Source organism: Erpetoichthys calabaricus, chromosome 2, assembly GCF_900747795.2.
Source record: "Erpetoichthys calabaricus chromosome 2, fErpCal1.3, whole genome shotgun sequence".
NCBI lineage: Eukaryota > Metazoa > Chordata > Cladistia > Polypteriformes > Polypteridae > Erpetoichthys > Erpetoichthys calabaricus.
Genome location: NC_041395.2, coordinates 6,477,951 through 6,498,512, shown reverse-complemented (window position 1 = coordinate 6,498,512; position 20,562 = coordinate 6,477,951). Strand labels below are relative to the sequence as shown.

At 44.1% G+C, this 20,562-nt stretch overlaps 1 protein-coding gene across 1 annotated transcript in view; it reads right to left on the bottom strand.

The window, feature by feature from the left end:
* The window catches only part of atp1a2a (ATPase Na+/K+ transporting subunit alpha 2a), a 119,686-nt gene that overhangs the window by 7,326 nt on the left and 91,798 nt on the right, over positions 1-20,562 (bottom strand). Inside the window, exons 17-21 of the mRNA XM_051923604.1 lie at positions 20,020-20,174; positions 15,055-15,178; positions 12,877-13,022; positions 3,738-3,868; positions 1,645-1,746 (exon numbers count right to left, since the gene is read on the bottom strand). Coding sequence (XP_051779564.1) covers positions 1,645-1,746; positions 3,738-3,868; positions 12,877-13,022; positions 15,055-15,178; positions 20,020-20,174 — 658 coding nt within the window. The remainder of the gene's footprint in view (positions 1-1,644; positions 1,747-3,737; positions 3,869-12,876; positions 13,023-15,054; positions 15,179-20,019; positions 20,175-20,562) is intronic.

The following is a 20,562-nucleotide window of genomic DNA, read 5'->3' as shown; positions in this document are numbered from 1 at the left end:
ATGGAAAGGAAGGGTCTGAGCAATCAGCTCCGGGCACTCGCTACGTGATCTCATTAACACTGCTTTTACAAATCACATACCAAATGGCAAATAACAGACATATATGCATTGCATTTATTATTCCAACAGATGGCATATTACAACTATTTCTAATAACATATGTTGTCATTCCGAGAGATGGCGCATCACAAACATTAAAATTACTTTTTAAGAAATCCCATACCAAATGGCATATAGTAGAGACATATGCATTGCATCTGTCAATCCAACAGATGGGACATCACAAATATTTCTAATAATGTATGTTGTCATTCCAACCAATGAGGCAGCACAAACATTAACACTACTTTTTACAAATCCTATAGCAAATGGCATATAGTAGAGACCTATCCATTGCATTTGTCATTCCAATAAATGGGGCATCAGAAACATTAACACACGACATGTCATATAAAAGAGACCTATGTGTTGCATTTATCATTCCAACAGATGGCACATTACAAACTATTTCTAATAACGTATGTTGTCATTCTGAGAGATGGTGCATCACAAACATTAACATTACTTTTTAAGAAATCCCATACCAAATGGCATATAGTAGAGACATATGCATTACATTTGTCATTCCAACAAATGGGGCATCACAAACATTTGCTCTTTAGAAAACCCATACAAAATGTCATATAAAAGAGACCTATGTGTTGCATTTATCATTCCAACAGATGGAACAACACAAACATTTGTACTAGTAAAATGCATGGCATTTGTCATTCCAACAGATGGCACATTACAACTATTTCTAATAATGCATGTTGTCATTCCGAGAGATGGTGCATCATAAACATTAAGATCACTTTTACAAATCCTACACCACATGGCATATAACAGAGACATATGAAATTGCATTTGTCAATCCAACAGATGGGGCATCACAAATATTTCTAATAATGTATGTTGTCATTCCAACCAATGAGGCAGCACAAACATTAACACACAAAATGTCATATAAAAGAGACTTATGTGTTGCATTTATCATCCCAACAGATGGAACAACACAAACCTTTGTACTAGTTAAATGCATGGCATTTGTCGTTCCAACAGATGGCACATCACAAACATTAATGCTGCTTATAAGACTCCTACCAAACGGCATATAACCAAGACATGTGTTGCATTTGTCATTCCAACAGATGGTGCGTTATAAACATTAGCACTGCTCTTTTGAAACCCATACCAAATGGCCTATGCCAGAGATATTCATTGCAGACGTTAACACTGAGGTCTACATTCCTTATTTAGATTTCAGCCCATCTCAGCCGGGTAGCACAACTACTTAGAGTAGCAATATGCAAGAAATCTTCCTAAGGTAACTCATTAATATTCATGAGTGAGGGCGGAGTTTTCAAGTAAACCCTTAATAGAAAAGGCGTGTTTTTCAACAATGGTGCAATCCCGCCACAGAGCGTCCACGTTCATTTAACGTTACTTAACTAGCGGGTGAACTTCTCACTGCGTGTGTTTGAATTACCCATGATGCTTTATGTTGCATCAACTTCTGTACGTTACAGTTAACGTGTCATTTTCAAATTGCCTTTAACTTCATAATAATAAGATAATCAAAAGTGTCTGGCAAGTTGTACGTACTTCAGGGGGTACATGCGCAGCGCCACATCCATGCCAGGGCAATACGAGAGGAATGCTGCTAAGGCGGTCTCCTCAAACAATCCAAAAATCAAGATCTTATTCCTGTAAAACAAGAAAGAAAGAAGACAAAGATGGAGATCATTAGGGGGTCTTGGAGTGCGGCCCTCCTGTGTGTATGAAGGATGAAGCTGATGAGGCACATTTGACCGGTGATTGCTGTGATTTTTGCGGTTCATTCAGTGTTTGTGACCCTCGTCAGTCACTGTTGGGGGGCTTTGGGACATGTAAGGGGCTACTTCACCCTGAGTACACACACTTGATGATTTCGAGGGCGTCTGCAGGACCAAATCTTGCATTAAGTGCGTCGCTTGTTGAGTGTCCCCGAGGAGAAGTGACGTTCTGCACTTCTGGCACCAAAGCGACATCAAGCGCCTCCTCGTTGGCCACAACTGACTTTAACGTTCTCAGAGTGGCGCAGTTTCGGTCGCACAACTGAAAGCGTTTTATCCATTTTTGTAAAGTCAGGAAAGGACTGCTAACTTCATTAGGATTTCGTGGAGCGCGTGAGGCATGTTAACTCACTAGGAGCTACCAGAAGATGGCGTGTGGGCAGACATCGACACGCAAGGTTGAATGTTTTGGAAACGCTGGACAACAATGAACTCGTAAGAGGATCTCGATCTGCCCGAGAGGGAATGACCTTCATCACGTGATCACTCCATCGACGCAGAACAGCCATGTGCCACGTTACGTGTGAACATGCAGCTTTGGGTCCCTCACCAACCAAGCATTTCTCGAATTTTGCGCCATCCTTGAAACCCCCCTTACAACGCGTGAGGTCATAGCACAGATTTACTAACGTGACGTCCTGTTAAAGCGAGCTGCCTTCATGAAAATTGGTGCGGACGTAAAGATCAGTGTCTGAAGTGTAGGTGAAGCACACAACTGTGAGTCTGGGGTGGCATCACGGGATCGTCACACTGGTGGTCAAGCTCCTATTGCCATTGAGATAAGCAGAGCTTGAAAATAACAAGCGGGAGAAGGCCCTCAGGGCACTGGTTATATAGCGCCTGACAACGGGGGACCACAGAGAGGGAGATGGCACAGTGGAAGACCATCGTGACACTGGAAGAGTGGCGCAAGAACAGCCCTGGTGACTTTATGAGGCGTTTCCTGTTGGCATAACGGCAGGAAGGAAACTCATCTGACAGTACGGCGGTGGATCATCACACCCACCCATCCAACCTGAGGAGGGTCAAGGATGTGGGCACACTGCAGAAACAATCAGGGGAGTGCCCATTGTTACTGTGCCCGTCATTGAGCTTTACTCTCGTTCGGTGTCTGGCCTTTCCATTTCGATGTTCGTTACTTTATTACTCGTGATGTGGCAAGGTGGCGTCAATCACGTGCAGCTTAGCCTAACGTGGTCTTATCACGTTGGCCATTAGCTAAACAAACAGACTTGAGGGCCTGAATGGTCTCCTCTCGTCTGTCAAATTTCTTATGTTGTTCTTATCATCATCATCCTGCGGTGGGTTGGCACCCTGCCCAGGATTGTTTCCTGCCTTGTGCCCTGTGTTGGCTGGGACCCCCGTGACCCTGTGTTCGGATTCAGCGGGTTAGAAAATGGATGGATGGATGGATCATCATCATCATCATTATCACTATCATTGGGGTGAAGCTTCAAAATTAGCATCAGAGAGCTACAAAACATCATCAGAAGTTTTAATTTGTGCCACCGTGGTGCCATAAAATGGTGACGTCATCCACACTCCGACGTGAGCTGGCACTACGATGCTTCATGAATACGTCTAAGAAGCTGGTCGTGGCGATCGACATTTGTCAGCCGCCCTACTACAACAAGCAGGCCCGGGCCTAATGTTACTTCATTTACGGTGACCTGCTTTGTAAGTCACTTAGGAGAAAAGTGTCTGTCCAAGCAAATAAATGTCTCTACGTGGAGGGAAGACTCTTTCTGATCTTAGGGTGACATTTGGTGCAATCGCTGGGTGACGCCTGATAAATACGAGCTCAGGATGTCTAAACTGGGGAGGCTGAGCAGATGCAGCAGCGTGGAGGACTCGTTCACTCACCTCATTCCCTGCTGGAACACCGAGTTTCGGCGGGTCTTGCAGATGATCAAGTCGGCCCACTGCACCACCACAATGCTGGCGAAAAATGCGGTGTGACACGTGAACTCCACCACTTTACGCTGTTCGTACGTCTGCAGGAACACAAAGCAACGAAACAAACGTTTTATTCATCACTCGACGACTGGAGCACATTGACAGCCACGGGACGGGCGCAGCTACGGCACCTCCAGGGGGTCTTCACCTGTTGCTGTCTTGTGCCCAAGTCGTTTCAAGTCACTTATTCCCTCCTCCAACAAAACTCAGCACCCCAGAATGACAAAATGGAAACAGGAGTTTAGGGAATTGTGACAATTTGAAACCCCACGGATATCCCATTGAGGTTAATTATTTGATTTAATGTGTGGGGCAGACACCCGCTTCTCTTTGATATCCCCCTCAGCTCCACAGTTTAAAATGACAAATCCAACAATTCAGACGTCGTGATTAAAGGGCACACTGAAGGGGATTTGCAGACATTTTGGTCACATGACACTTAGACCCCCTCACCCCCTCCGACCCCCATTTCAGGGCACCATAATGGCAGGTCTGCTAAAGCCGTTGTCATATTTTGGATTTTGTCGCATATCCCTCGCATGCAGTGATGTCTGAGATTCAAGCCAAGCCTCTCGTGCAGCCATCTTCAGCTCCTGCTTGTTTTGGGGGGGCTTGTCCCCTTCAGCGTATGGAAGGCCTGCTCAGTTGGCTTGAGATCAGGTGACTGGCTGGCCATTCCAGAATTTTCCCTTTTTTTGCTTTGATAAACGCTTGTGTGTCCTCAGCAGTCTGTTTGGCTCATCATCTTGTTGTAGGATGAAGTGCCGTCCGCTGAGTTTGGCATATAGTCGAGACATACGCATTGCATCTGTCATTCCAACAGATGGGACATCATAAACATTAAGATCACTATTATGAATCCTATACCAAATGGCATATAACAGAGACATATGAAATTGTATTTGTCAATCTAACAGATGGGACATCATAAACATTAAGATCACTATTATGAATCCGATACCAAATGGCATATAACAGAGACATATGAAATTGTATCTGTCAATCTAACAGATGGGACATCATAAACATTAAGATCACTATTATGAATCCTATACCAAATGGCATATAACAGAGACGTATGAAATTGTATTTGTCAATCTAACAGATGGGACATCATAAACATTAAGATCACTATTATGAATCCTATATCAAATGGCATATAACAGAGACATATGAAATTGTATCTGTCGATCTAACAGATGGGACATCATAAACATTAAGATCACTATTATGAATCCTATATCAAATGGCATATAACAGAGACATATGAAATTGTATCTGTCGATCTAACAGATGGGACATCATACACATTAAGATCACTATTATGAATCCTATATCAAATGGCATATAACAGAGACATATGAAATTGTATCTGTCGATCTAACAGATGGGACATCATAAACATTAAGATCACTATTATGAATCCTATACCAAATGGCATATAACAGAGACATATGAAATTGTATCTGTCGATCTAACAGATGGGACATCATAAACATTAAGATCACTATTATGAATCCTATACCAAATGGCATATAACAGAGACATATGAAATTGTATTTGTCAATCTAACAGATGGGACATCATAAACATTAAGATCACTATTATGAATCCGATACCAAATGGCATATAACAGAGACATATGAAATTGTATCTGTCAATCTAACAGATGGGACATCATAAACATTAAGATCACTATTATGAATCCTATACCAAATGGCATATAACAGAGACGTATGAAATTGTATTTGTCAATCTAACAGATGGGACATCATAAACATTAAGATCACTATTATGAATCCTATATCAAATGGCATATAACAGAGACATATGAAATTGTATCTGTCGATCTAACAGATGGGACATCATAAACATTAAGATCACTATTATGAATCCTATATCAAATGGCATATAACAGAGACATATGAAATTGTATCTGTCGATCTAACAGATGGGACATCATACACATTAAGATCACTATTATGAATCCTATATCAAATGGCATATAACAGAGACATATGAAATTGTATCTGTCGATCTAACAGATGGGACATCATAAACATTAAGATCACTATTATGAATCCTATACCAAATGGCATATAACAGAGACATATGAAATTGTATCTGTCGATCTAACAGATGGGACATCATAAACATTAAGATCACTATTATGAATCCTATACCAAATGGCATATAACAGAGACATATGAAATTGTATTTGTCAATCTAACAGATGGGACATCATAAACATTAAGATCACTATTATGAATCCTATACCAAATGGCATATAACAGAGACATATGAAATTGTATTTGTCAATCTAACATATTCGGTAGGGTGTTTCATTTTTCCAAAGATGTGATTTTCATATGACTTTGCTTACGCCCCGAGTCTCAGTGATGTAAAAGATATATATGCCAAATTTCAAGAAGATTGAATAATATTTAGGGGTTGCACACATTGATCACTTTTATTTCAAACTAGTGAAATTTCTAATATTGAAGTGCTTTGTACTAATGGGCTTCTCAGGTATTTCTTTCATCTGTTGCAGGTAATTGAACTTTAAAATGGGAACCAAAAGAGGAATTTGGCTGCTAGAAAAGGTGCCTAGTGGTGAGTTTTTAGGAGCTCGGCTCCCTTCAAAGGAACAAGTACTTTTAGTTTTTATTTACCATCACAAGAAAATGAAAGAAACACTTTTGGATGCTGCTAAATCTACCAGCACTAAACTACAGGAAGTGTGGAGGAACGCAAATATCCCTGTTAAGACGGAGGAGAATATCCGTGCTGGTATACAGAAGCTGTACAAAGAATACCAAAATCTGGGTAAAGAGAAATCGAGAAACACGGAAAAAGCAAACGTGAAACGGCAGATTTGGAAAGGTGATCTCGTCGAGTTATTTGACATTTCCCGGCAAAATGTGATGGACTTGACTAGCGTATCACAAGAAGAAGGTCACAAAGAGAAGATCATACGAGTTCGTCAATGAGTGGAGTAGACAAGGTTTTCGCCTTGAAAATAAGAACTAAATGTACAAAAGAAGAAAAAAAAGATTCCTATAAGAATAAACATTACAAAGCTATCGCTGGAATCAATAAGACAGTAATACTGGAAGATTCATCTCCATCATCATCATCAGCACCTAGTGACGAAGAGGCCGAGTTTTCGCCTCCAGCAACGAAAAAATTACATTCAAGTCGTAGATTAAAACCTCTTGATCAGACACTCACGTCTACCTGGGATCGAGAAGAGCTGTCTATTCGACAAGCAAGTACTTCATTTATAGCAACTGCATAGCGCCTTGGCCACGATGTTTCAAAGATTTCCGTATCTCCATCCACCGTTTACCGAGCTCGGGCGATCAATAGAAATAAAATGGCAAAGAAAATCGAAGAGTCACTCTTTGACAATCCTCCTCATTCGGTCTTGCATTGGGATAGTAAACTGTTGCCCTCAGTTGCCCAAAACTTTGGAAGATAGAGTTGCAGTTCTAGTGACTGGCATTTGCTTGGCGTACCTGTTGCCCTGAAAGGCACTGGTGAGCAGATGGCTGAAGAAGTTATTTGGGAAGTGGACCGATTTGGGCTACGTGACAACATCATCGGTATAACTTTTGACACTACAGCATCTAATACAGGACTGATCCACGGGGCACGTACCAGAATTGAAAGGGAAGTCGGACGAACATTGTTGTGGTTGGCTTGCCATCATCACACCCATGAACTAATATTGAAAGGAGTGTTGTGGCAGACCATCAAGTGGTCCTGACATCCAGATTTGTCGGAAGTCTGTGGGCTTCACTGGATAAGAAGTCCTATACGACAATGCTGGATGAAGAAAGTCCCGCTCAAGGTTTTCTAGAAGAACAACCAGTAAAGATGGTTAACTACATCCAAAATGTCCTAAAAGACGGAAGTCATCCAAGAGAAGACTACAGAGAGTTATTACAACTCTCACTCCTGTACCTAGGAGGTTGGTCTAAAAACGATCCCAGAGGCTCTTCATCAAGCAAGGTGGATGGCAAAAGCAATATATGCACTTAAAATGGTCCTCTTCACTAAACAGTTGAATATTCCTCAACAAGAATTGAAAGGAATGAAATGGGTTGCACATTTTGTCAGCTTCATATATGGTCGCTTTTGGCACGAGGCAATTGTAAGTCGATGGGCTCCAAAGAATGATTTGGATATGCTACAGCTTCTGAGCACTGACCCAGATGCAGACGTCAAAACAAGGGCTCTCACAGTTACTAAGAGACGCCTTTGGTATCTGTCAGAAACAAACGTACGATTGGCTTTTTTGGACGAACATATTACTCAGGCTGAAAAGGAAAATATGACTAAAAATTTAGAAACCAAACCTGCAAAGAAAAAGGAAATGAAACGATTAGAGGGTAAAAATCTAGTTTTGTAGAAGTAGTAGAAAAAAGAAGTAGAAAAGACCTGAGCCATTTCTTTACTAATAAAACAAAGACGTTCTTTGAATTGTTTGGGATCCACGACGTGACCGAATACTGCAGTGATTTTCTAAGAAGCCATGTGAACGCTCTTAAGGTGGTCAATGATACCACAGAAAGAGGAACTGCTCTGATAAAAAAGTTTAACAAATCGGTCAGGGACGAGCAACAAAAACAACTCTTGTTGAGCGTAGTCAAGCATCAGAGAAAAGTCGTCACCAAGCGAACAAAAGAAGGGATTGCATCGTTCAAAGTTGATTAATATAACACGTGTTTTGCATACTACCTATTAATCTTAGTGTCTAGTTTTAAGATTTTAAATTTGTGATTTCTAGTTTTCCCAATAAAAGTAATTAACATTGAAAAATCGTATTTTTTGCCTACTTTTACAAAACTGATCAAAGTGTGCAACCTCTAAATATTATCCAATCTTCTTGAAATTTGGCATATATATCACTGAGACTCATGGCGTAAGCAAAGCCTGCAAAAATTTTACATTTTATCTTTTGCCTTAGAATATGAAACACCCTAACTCAGGCATCACAAATATTAAGATCACTATTATGAATCCAATACCAAAGGCATATCACAGAGACATATGAAATTGCATTTGTCATTCCAACAGATGGTGCAACACAAACATTAACACTGCTTTTTAAGAATCCCATACCAAATGGCATATGGTTGAGACATATGAAATTGCATTTGTCAATCCAACAGATTGGGGGCATCACAAATATTTCTAATAATGTATGTTGTCATTCCAACAGATGGTGCAACACAAACATTAACACTACTTTTTAAGAATCCCATACCAAATGGTATATGGTTGAGACATATGCATTGCATTTGTCATTCCAACAGATGGTGCAACACAAACACTAACACTGCTTGTTAAGAATCCCATACCAAATGGCATATGGTTGAGACATATAAAATTGCATTTGTCAATCCAACAGATTGGGGGCATCACAAATATTTCTAATAATGTATGTTGTCATTCCAACAGATGGTGCAACACAAACATTAACTCTTCTTTTATGAATTACATACCAAATTGCATATAACAGAGATATGTGCTTTGCATCTCTCAATCCAACAGATGGAACATCACAAACATTAAGATCACTATTACGAATCCTATACCAAATGTCATATAACAGAGACATATGAAATTGCATTTGTCAATCCAACAGATTGGGGGCATCACAAATATTTCTAATAATGTATGTTGTCATTCCAACAGATGGTGTAACACAAACATTAACACTACTTTTTAAGAATCCCATACCAAATGGCATATGGTTGAGACATATGCATTGCATTTGTCATTCCAACAGATGGTGCAACACAAACATTAACATGTCTTTTATGAATCCCATACCAAATTGCATATAACAGAGATATGTGCTTTGCATTTGTCATTCCAAAAGATGGGGCATTCCCAAACATTAAGATCACTATTATGAATCCCATACCAAATGGCATATAACAGAGACATATGAAATTGCATTTGTCAATCCAACAGATGGGGCATCCCAAATATTTCTAATAATTTGTAGGATGAAGTGCTGTCCGCTGAGTTTGGGGGCCTTTACTGGAACTTGAGCAGATGAGATGTTTCTACACATCTCAGAATTCCTTGTGCCACTGCAGTCAGCAGTTCCATCATCACTGACAACAAGTGTGCCAGGACCTGTGCCAGCCATACGCACCCAAGACATAACAACCCCAGTGTCACCAAGTGTAACAGTTGAGGTGGTCTGCTTTGGATCTCAGGCAGTTCCTTCTCATCTCCACACTTTGCTCTCACCATCAATCTGATGACGTTCATCTTTGTCTCGTTTGTCCACAAGACATTGACGTAGAATTCTGCAGGCTCTTTGAGGTCCTTTGTCACAAACTGTCATCTGGTCATCCTGTTTTTGTGGTCTCCATCTTGCAGTGTGTCCTCCTCTGTGTTTCAGTCTTCTGCTGATGGTTGTCTCTGACACACACACACACATCGGCCCCCTGAAGTCTGTTTCTGGTTTGTCAGACAGGTGTTTGGGACTTTTCATGACCACAGTGAGGATTCTTCTGTCCTCAGCAGTGGGGGTCTTCCTTGACCTACCAGTCCCTTTGTGATTCCTGAGCCCACCAGTGTGTTCTTTCTTCTTCATGATATTCCAGACAGTTGATAAGGTTTTCCTGATGTCTCTGATGGATTGATTCTTGTTTTTCAGCCTCATAGTGGCTTCTATGACTTTCATTGGCACAACTCTGGTCCTCATGTTGAACAACAACAACTGCAGACCCCAAAGGGTAGAAGCAAACTGAGGGGTCTTATGAAGCCATGAAACCCACCTGAGGAATCACAAACACCTGGGACACCAATTGTGACAAAAACAGTATGGTGCCGTGAAATGGGGGGGTCTGTGTAGAAAAAGTGTCATGTGACCAAAATGTCAGCAAATCCCCTTAAATGAAAGTCCGCAGATCACACTTTAATGACGACGTCTGAAGTGTTTGATTTGTTATTTTAAACTGTGGAGCAGAGGAAGGGAAATCAAAGAGAACTGGGGGTCTGTCCGAAACACTCTGAAGGGTACTGTGTGTGTGTGTGTGTGTGTGTGTGTGTACAGTCCTATGAAAAGTCTGGGGACCCCTCTTAATTCTTTGGATTTTTGTTTCTCATTGGCTGAACTTCCTTTTAATATCTGACATGCCTTATGGAGACAGTCGTATTTCAGCAGTGACATTAAGTTTATTGGATTAACAGAAAATATGAAATATGCATCATCACAAAATTAGACAGGTGCATAAATGTGGGCACCTCAACAGAGATATGACATCAATACTTAGTTGAGCCTCCTTTTGTCCTCTAGACGCTGTCCTCCTATAGCCTTTGATGAGTGTCTGATTCTGGATGGAGGTATTGTTCACCATTCTTCATACAAAATCTCTCCAGTTCAGTTCAATTTGATGGACAGCCTGCTTCAAATCATCCCATAGATTTTCGATGATATTCAAGTCAGGGGACTGTGACGGCCATTCCAGAACATTGTACTTCTCCCTCTGCATGAATGCCTTTGTAGATTTCCAACTGTGTTTTGGGTCATTGTCTTGTTGGAATATCCAACCCCTGCGTAACTTCAACTTTGTGACTGATGCTTGAACATTATCCTGAAGAATTTGTTGATATTGAGTTGAATTCATCTGACCCTCGACTTTAACAAGGGCCCCAGTCCCTGAAGTAGCCACACAGCCCCACAGCATGATGGAACCTCCACCAAATGTGACAGTAGGTAGCAGGTGTTTGTCTTGGAATGTGGTGTTCTTCTTCCGCCATGCAAAGTGCTTTTTGTTCTGACCAAATAACTCCATTTGTGTCTCATCAGTCCAAAGCACTTTGTTCCCAAATGAATCTGTCTTGTACGCCAATGCTCATTTAGACAACAAGTGACTCTGTTTGTGGCGTGAGTGCAGAAAGGGCTTCTTTCTCATCACCCTGCCATACAGATGTTTGAATTGTAGAACGATGTACAGATACACCATCTGCAGCAAGATGTTCTTGCAGGTCTTTTGAGGTGATCTGTGGGTTGTCTGTCACCATTCTCACAATCCTGCTCATATGCCGCTCCTGTATTTTTCTTGGCCTGCCAGACCTGCTGGTTTAACAGTAACTGTGCCTGTGGCCTTCCATTTCCTGATTCCATTCCTTACAGTTACAGAAACTAGCAGTTTAAACCTCTGAGATGGCTTTTTGTAGCCTTCCCCTAAACCAGGAGACTCAACAATCTTTGTTTTCAGATCTTTGGAGAGTTGCTTTGAGGATCCCATGCTGTCCCTCTTCAGAGGAGAGTCAAAGGGAAGGAAGCCCAACTTATAATTGACCACCTTAAATACCTTTATATCTCATGATTGGACACACCTGTCTATGAAGTTCAAGGCGTAACGAGCTCATCAACCAATCAGCATTGAGCAGTGACAGGCATTCAAATCAGCAAAGTGACAAGGGGACCCACATTTGTGCACAGCCAGTTTTTCACATTTGATTTAATTTCATACAACTAAATACTGCGTCACTAAAAATCTTTGTTCAGAAAACACCGCAGTACTCAGATGTTCCTAGGAAATGAAAGACAGACCACTGTTATCATTATTGTTGAAAGGAGAGTCGATTATTATACAGGCTGAGAGGGCGTCACAAACTTTTTCATATGACAGTATATGTGCAGTGGCAGACAGCCGGGTCCTATGCCCGGTCCAGGTCCTTCACACCTGCCCATGACTACGTGGCTCAAATGCCGCCTTTCTGTCTAACGTATCCTCGGCCTTGACACGCGCCATTGTTACAAGATGGCTGACGTCGTTCTCTTCAAGTAGAACTGCTCATTGTGTTGTGGTGCGTTCAGAGTGCACGATGTCGTTTTATGTATTTGGGTTGGTGCTAATGTCACTAATCTCTGGGTGACATGAACATAAGAATGTCATTGCACCACTGACATGTGACAAGAAACTTGAACGTGAGCCACTCCAACTTGCCACATTACCTGTAGGGACGCCGAGTTGGCACTGAGGCCACGTTACATGCTCTGACCACTCACCCACTCTTGGCCGTAGCTGTCCTCCACGTCGTTCTTGTTTCGATCGTCCCACTGCAGGCGGATACCCAGCAGCTTCATGGGAAGAAAACCGTTCTCTGCCAGGATCACAAAGTAGGTGAAGAACCCACCCAAGGCTTGGATCATTCCTTGAAAAAGAAGGACGGAGAAACACAAAGTCAGGGTTAAGCAGATCCCGTGGAGATCAAGAAATCCAGTGATGTGAACTTTGGATCCAACACACCACTAGAAGGATCTCGGAGATTTTAAGTTTGAATTCATGTGTAGGATCAAACGAAGATCTAACCTGGACCACGATAAGCTGCAGAAAATAAATGAATGGATGGATGGATCAAACAAAGAGAAAGAAGGCATGGATTGGTGTCGTCGTTACTCCAGCTCTGGAGTGAAGCTCACTGTTGGAATCAGAATTTGCCCACAAGGAAAAAAAATAACAAACAGCAAAGTCCACACAAAAAGATGGAGTCGCTCCATCCATGTTGTATCACTTGTACCGTGGGACCCTGAGGGGGGGGGGTCCCTTCCCTTCCCACCACCCCCTCCAGCTCCATCAGGTGAATACCGAGGTGCTCTCCTGCCCACCACTCTCTCCAGCATGTCCAGGGTCTGTCCTGAGGTCTCCCCCCATGTGGACATGTCTGAAACTCTTTCACAGTGGGCTTATGGGGGTCGGTCCTAATCAGATGCCCAAACCGCCTTCATTGGCACCATTTTGTAGCTCCACACATCCATCCCCACATTTCTGATCCATCCGACTTCTTCCCTTTACCGCCCAGGTCTCAGCTTCACGCCGTTGTTGGTCTAACACCTTGAACCCTTGCCTTGATTCTTTGCTCACACAATCTCTGCATCTAATTCTCCATCTCGACTGATCCTCAACATTTCAACTCCCTGCAGGCGAACGTCGGAATCCTGATCCTCATTAACCTTCAGATCTCCATCCTTCTCCTATTTATCATCAGCCCTTCTTCTCCATTCTTCCATCTTCCTCCTTTCCGGTGCCACATAACACCAGGTCATCATCACGAGGGGCATTGGCCATCTATCCCATGATCCAGCACCCCCATAACCTGATTATAGAGGTAAGGACTTCAAGAAGACCCCTCTGGTACAGACCTCCTATAACTGAAACTCCTCTCCTTGAAATCGGAGAAGTTCATGATATAAATATGGCGTCGGTGAGCAGGTTCAGCATCCTTTGGTTGATCTCATCTGTTACCCCAACCCAACTGCTCCTTCACTCCCTCACACACGCTTATCTGGCCCTCCTTTCTCCCTCTCGACATGGCACCCCATCGTAAGTCTTCTCCAAGCCAATGACCACCATATGAAAGCCTTTCTCTTCCCTCTGACTTTAAGGATTTGATGGCAGACCATGTGGCTGCCTGCTCATCAGACCTCTGCCCCTTCTTGGCTCTTCTTGAGCTTTTCCCCTCAATTGAAGACGATGGCTCATGTGTCCCTCGCTCAGCCTGACCGGACGTCTCCAACAGATCTCATCGATCCTAACTGAGCTAAGCTCTTAGTCGTACTATCTGCTCTGAAGTTGTGACCCTAATATCTGAGAATCTCAGTTCTAAACCTTCGCCTTCCACGTTTTTCTCTGAAATTTCACCTTCCCTAACTTAATGCTCATCTCCAAAGAATTAACAAAAGACAAGAAGGCACCAATAACATGACACGGTGACAACCACATCAACCAGCAAGGGCCACTAAGGCTACGGTGTATGCAGGGGGAATCATCTCAGGGTTGTGTTGGTGTCAGCGGTGGGATGACCTTCACCAATAAAAGTGAAGAAGAGCAGGAGTTACAAGGCTACAACCTTCAAATCCAGCACTAAACCTCCATCAGGTCCTGACACGTTTCACTTTGCTCTTCTCCACCCTGTTGTAGGTCTCCTGGTGGTCTTCCCGCGTGTTGTTCTCTTTACCTGGCCGGTCACTTTTGAGCGACTTCTCTCTCTATTCTTGTTTTCCCCGACTACCTTTGAGTGCTCCTTTGTCATCAGGATGTCATTTCGACCCACACTGGCCCTCAATTCACTGTCTGCTCCTGCCCATCGTCACATGTTGTGGCCCCTGGGTCACCAGCTCTAGTAAGATTCCCGAGTAGACAACCCCAGGTGTTCTGTTTGGAGCCTTCGCGTTTGTGTCACTTACCGATTTGACCATATGCCATGCTGATGAGGCGCTCGTTCACCAGTTTGTCCGTTTTGGGATTGCGGGGCTGTCGTTTCATGATGTCACTCTCGGCCGCTTCATAGGCAAGTGAAATGGCAGGCACCTTGGGTTCAAACAGATCAATCAGTTAATGTGCTGGCAATTAAATCGCAGCAGTGGTTGACACGTAGGCCCTTGTTATGCTGACTCCATCTATTAGAGTGACCTTTGCCATCTGGGTTTACTGAAGGCTGACTTTTGGGACAGGAGTACAAGGACTTGGGTTCGATCCCAGATCAGAGTCAAGCGGCCACAGATGTGTAAGGGTGAAGCTGCTCCGAGTTACGTTGGTGTCAGCGGTGGGATGACTTTGATCAATAAAAGTGGCGTAGAGGAGCAGTTAGCAGTAGGGGTAGTGTAGTCGGCTCACACAGGGGGCTGTGAAGGTTGGAAAAGATCTTTAACTCAACGATTTGAGAACATAACAAAAATATTGGATGATGTAGCCGGACTCGTAACGTCTGCAAAATATCACGTTGAGATTCGGAGGTCCCCCAAGCACCTGCTTGGCAGCTGATTTCACAGAAAACGTTTCTAACGTCTGCGTGAAGTCTGCCCTTGACTGATTTCCTCTGCCGTCCCCATCATAAACACTTTAGCTCACGTAACGTTTTTTTGTGATTTCGCCACATTCATTTTCTCGATTCTAATTCATTTGGCGCATTACTCTTCATTATTGTATTTTTACGTTACGGTCGATTGATTTGATTTTCATGACAGTGACGTCGTTGTTGCCCCCGCTCTCATTTTAAATTTCATCACAAACCATCCCGTTTTATTCTCAATGTTCGCGCTTGTAGCTGTGTTGGCTGCTGCTGTCGCTGAGTGATTACCGTGAAAGATGGCGGTGCAGCAACTCTGATTGGCCGGGTTTCTGGACGCGTTCTAAACTTACCGTCGCTTAATGATTCATTTAGGGGTAGGGTAGGTGTGGCGTCCGTGGGGTTTCCCTTCCCTCCTTTTTCTAACTAATATTCTATTATCTTTATAAATTTTAGAATGTTTTATTTTGACCACGCCGCCATTTTGAACGGTGCTGTTTCGGGTCACCAACACGTGATTGCAATTGCGAAGATCACAGAAATCAGAGGACTTTAGGATATAAAGATGGCGTCGATAAGCAGGTTCAGCGTCCCTCGGTGGATCGAAAGAAAACGAGGTTACTTCTCAAACATCTCGGAGTGGAAAACCAGTCCTAACTGGTGTGGGAGATGGCCGGCTGTTTATCCCGGCCAGCACCCCCAGGCCACTAGATGGAGCCCTCCCTGTAGCATGGAAGTGCCAGCAGGGAATTATGGACAATGGAGTCTTTATTCCCAACCCTGCTGGACACTGTGGGGCCCACCAGAGGACGCTGCAGGGAGGCTCAAGGACTTATATGTGCCCTATAACCTGGAAGCACATCATGATCATATGACCAGAGGGAACGACGTGCTTCCAGGTTGAAGAGAAGGACTTTTTATCTGACCCGGAAGTGATAAGAAATCACATGGACTGTGGGATGGGAAACACTTCCGGGTCAGGGAATATAAAAGGACTGGGAGGTTAGGGTGGCGAAGTGTCTGGGAGTGGAGGATTGGTGATAATTGAATATTGAATATTGTAGTGTACTTGTATGTGTAGTGTGGAGTGGAGGCTGCTTTGTGCACAGTTATTATAAAATAAATAATAATTATAATTTTACCCGGTGTCTGGAGTGGTACCTGAGGGTTCAAGGGAGCTCTAGCGCCCCCTACTGCTACAATGGAAATCTCAGAGAGAGACGCAGTTTCGGTCCTACTCTCAGGACTTGGTGTGAAAACGATTTCTCAGTTTTCGCAAGTTAAGAAACGACTCCGATTTAAGTGACTGTCGTAACTCTCTAGGAGATGCATACCATGAGATGGCATTCGGGCAGAGGGGCAGCAGGCACATCCCGAGAGAGGCTGAATGTTTAGGAAACGCCGATTTGACAAACACAGAGCAACACGCGTCACATATCTGGTACATGACGCCATGCGCTGTCAGCCGAAACAAAAGTGTGACGTTACACGTAAGATGCGGCTTTTGATTTGTGGATGTCAGAGCCAAGCATTTCTCAGATTTTCGCTGATTCGCCGATTTATACGTTTGACCACGCCCCCATGGTAAAGCGAACTGCACTCGAGCCAATCAACACACACACAAAGACCGCTGCCCCCAAGTGTGGATTAGCACTTGACGACATCACGCCATCAACACACAGGTGGTCACGGGTGCCAACTGCACTCAAGTAGTCGGCCTTACAGGTGGGCGGGGCTTCATAGGTGATTGACAGTGAAATGTCACAAAGGTACACTGAGCTCTGCTGTCCACAAACCCTGGAACATTCCCATTACGGTATTAGGAAGGTCCTAGAAGTTAGGCAGAGACTTCATGGGGGTTGATAAACAGAGCCTGACAGAAGATAAGAGGGAATCACGGAGATGGAGATGGCGATAGCCCAGCGGAAGACAATTGGGGACACTGGAAGAGTCAACGCCACTTCAGAAATGATGTAAGAGTAGCCGTGGTGGGCTTCAGTAAAGCGGTGACTTCACGGGGTGCTGTCTGTTGGTATAACTGCAGGAAGGGGATACGTCTGGAAGTACGGCTGTGGACCACCCATCCATCCACCGATTTCCAATCCCGCCAGGTCACATGGGAGCTGGTGCCTATCCCAGCAAGCATCATGCAGACAGCAGGACTAATCTCTGGAGCGTCCATTGTTAAATAAACGTACCTGTTGTCGGCCTTCACTCTCGTTCAGTGTGTGTGTCTCGGTCTTTCCACTTCAGTGTTCATTCCAGTGTTACTCAAAGTAGTAAGGTGTAATAAGGTTGGTATAATGGACACGTGGCATTCCGGCCAGGATGATTCGAGGTCCCTTGCCCACCCAGCAGGCCAGTTTTATTGGAAAGATAAGGGGAGACTAATTACAAGGGCCATTTGCTCCCCTGACACAAAAACTGACAGTCCTACTGGACTGTGGTGCCCACTTGGACGCCCGCGGGGCAGGCTGGGAGTTGTAGTCCAGTGGCACAGCCCTGCATCAGTGCCACCAGGGGGTGCTGCAGGGACAAATCATTCCTATTTCAGGGAACCTCCACCTGCCCCTGAAGTACCTCCGGCCGGTAGTGTCATTACAGTAGATGTGCTCCCAGGCCTGGCATGAAAGGAGCCAATCGATCTCCTCCGAAAGAGTCCGGGTCGGGTGGCAGTGGGCAACACTCGTCTGGAGGGGGGAAAGGAAAGAGAGGTGGAGAGAGTGGCATTGTATTTGTGTACAGAGGTCAGTTAAAAGAAATCGTTACTTGTTGGTGTGTTAAAGGGGTTGGGGGCTCAGTGGCGCCCCCCGCTGGTCAGTGGTGCACGTAACTGTTGACACTTTATGAATATCATTATTATAATTACTATTATCTTTGTGGTGCCGCCTTAGCATTCGTATCAGAAAAATACTAAACGTCATCATGAGTGGCAATTTACAGTGAGGAAGAGGAGGAGGAAGAGGAGTTTGGAGCATGCACTGATACAGCGTGTTGTTGCACCCAGCACACTACAGCAAGGGGTCTGGTAAAATCGTGATGTCATTCATTTTTACTCTTAGCCGGGACACCCTGAGTAGGACGCTTCATAACTGCTTGCCATGTCCTACACTAAGGTGGGACAAATTCTTCTCCTGGAGTGACATCGACTGTAATGCTCGATAAATATGGGCACAGACCTTCACCTCGTTCTCGACTTACACCTTGCCAAGTCCCTTGACTGTCTGGTATTTTTTTTCGTTTATTTGGATCTTTCCCTTGTGAGGAGCGGCTGGGACAGTCCGGCGTCCCAGCTCTGGATGAGCCCCCACCCTCTTACCTGGCCTCAAGTGTGCATGATTCCCCAGCATGTTGGATTGCATCATTCCTGGGCCAGTGTGTCTGTCTGTATGGCCACAGGGCATGCTGGGAGTTGCAGTCCAGTGAGACTGCCCTTGCTGGGTCCCATGAGGGCCACCAGGGGGAGCGACGGGAAGAAGCGGTCCTTACATTTCGGAGCTGACACCAGACGCCAGAACTACTCCCGGCTCCACCATCATTCACATGGGGAGTCAGAACTGAGAGAGGAGACGAGCGAGGAAGAGGAAGGAGTTAGAGGGGAGAAGCCTGTGTGGGGTCTTTGCGAATGAAACAATCGTCTTTGCACCCAAACTGGTCACACCGTCCATAAGTTATCTTCACAAAAAGTCCTCAAGCTGCTTCAACTCGCCCCAATGGTACCCAAGATGTTTTGCTTTCATTTTTTGATTATTCGTTTCGTCTCTCGATTTTTAGTTTGAAGGAGTATTTGTACTTTCTGCTTTTGACGTTTTTCGTGTTTCTCAACTATTTCTTGGCAGCTTCATTTCCTGCTCCACTGTCATCTTCCCCTCCTAATTTGGATCTATTCGTTTGTGTCCAGTCTACAGCAGGACTGTGAGCCCAAGGGCTGCAGTTTGACCCCGAGCTGGGGATGAGACACAGCAGCCCATTAAGGAGAAAGGTGTTGGGGTGGGATTTCCACCAGTGTCCAGCATGGGAGCTACTTAGGCTTCACTTGGAGACAGACTTCACAGCAGCCAGGTGGGCTACAGGAGGTCAGCCATTTAGATCTTGTATTTGTCAAGTGATCTGGGAGGGCGAGCGCCCGTGTCTGACCCCCAGTGGGACAATTCCAAGCATTCTTGGGTGTGAAGGGTGGGACTGCTGAAGGTTAAAATCTTTATGGTAGGTGATCCTACAAAATGATACGAATTTTTAAAAAGATGTAAAAGTTAACAAAAGCGTGAAGTTATGACTTTGGGTGCATGGCTTCGGTTTTCCTAACGATCACCCAAGAGTCCCTAAAGTCACACAAGCAAGCGCTGAAGTGACGCACACTCACCATATCCGTCCCCAAGTCAATACACAGGATGGTGACGGTCCCGAGAGGCAGCGGGATGTTGGCAATAATGAAGAGCAGGAAGGGCGTGATCTCCGGGATGTTACTCGTCAGAGTGTAAGCGATGGATTTCTTCAGGTTGTCAAAGATCAGTCGACCTGCACACACAAACGATAAGAGCATCGTTATCGGACGAGCTGTGATACCCGACTAGGATGTGTGCAAATCTGAGCAATCGACGCAGACCACAGCATTAGCAATTGCAGCGCAACATCTATTGGAATGTGTTTTGTAATGCATGCAAAAATCAAATGCATTGCATTTGTCATTCCAACAGGTGGTGCATCACAAACATTTGTTGGAAATGCATTACTACAAATGTTTGGATGCACCACCTGTTGGAATGAAAAATGTAACGCACATGTCTCTGTTGTATGCTGTAAATGAAGTGTTAATATTTGTGATGTGCCATCTGCTGGAATGATAAATGTAGTGAATTTACAAATGTTTGTGATGCGCCAGTTGTTGGAATGACAAATGCAATGC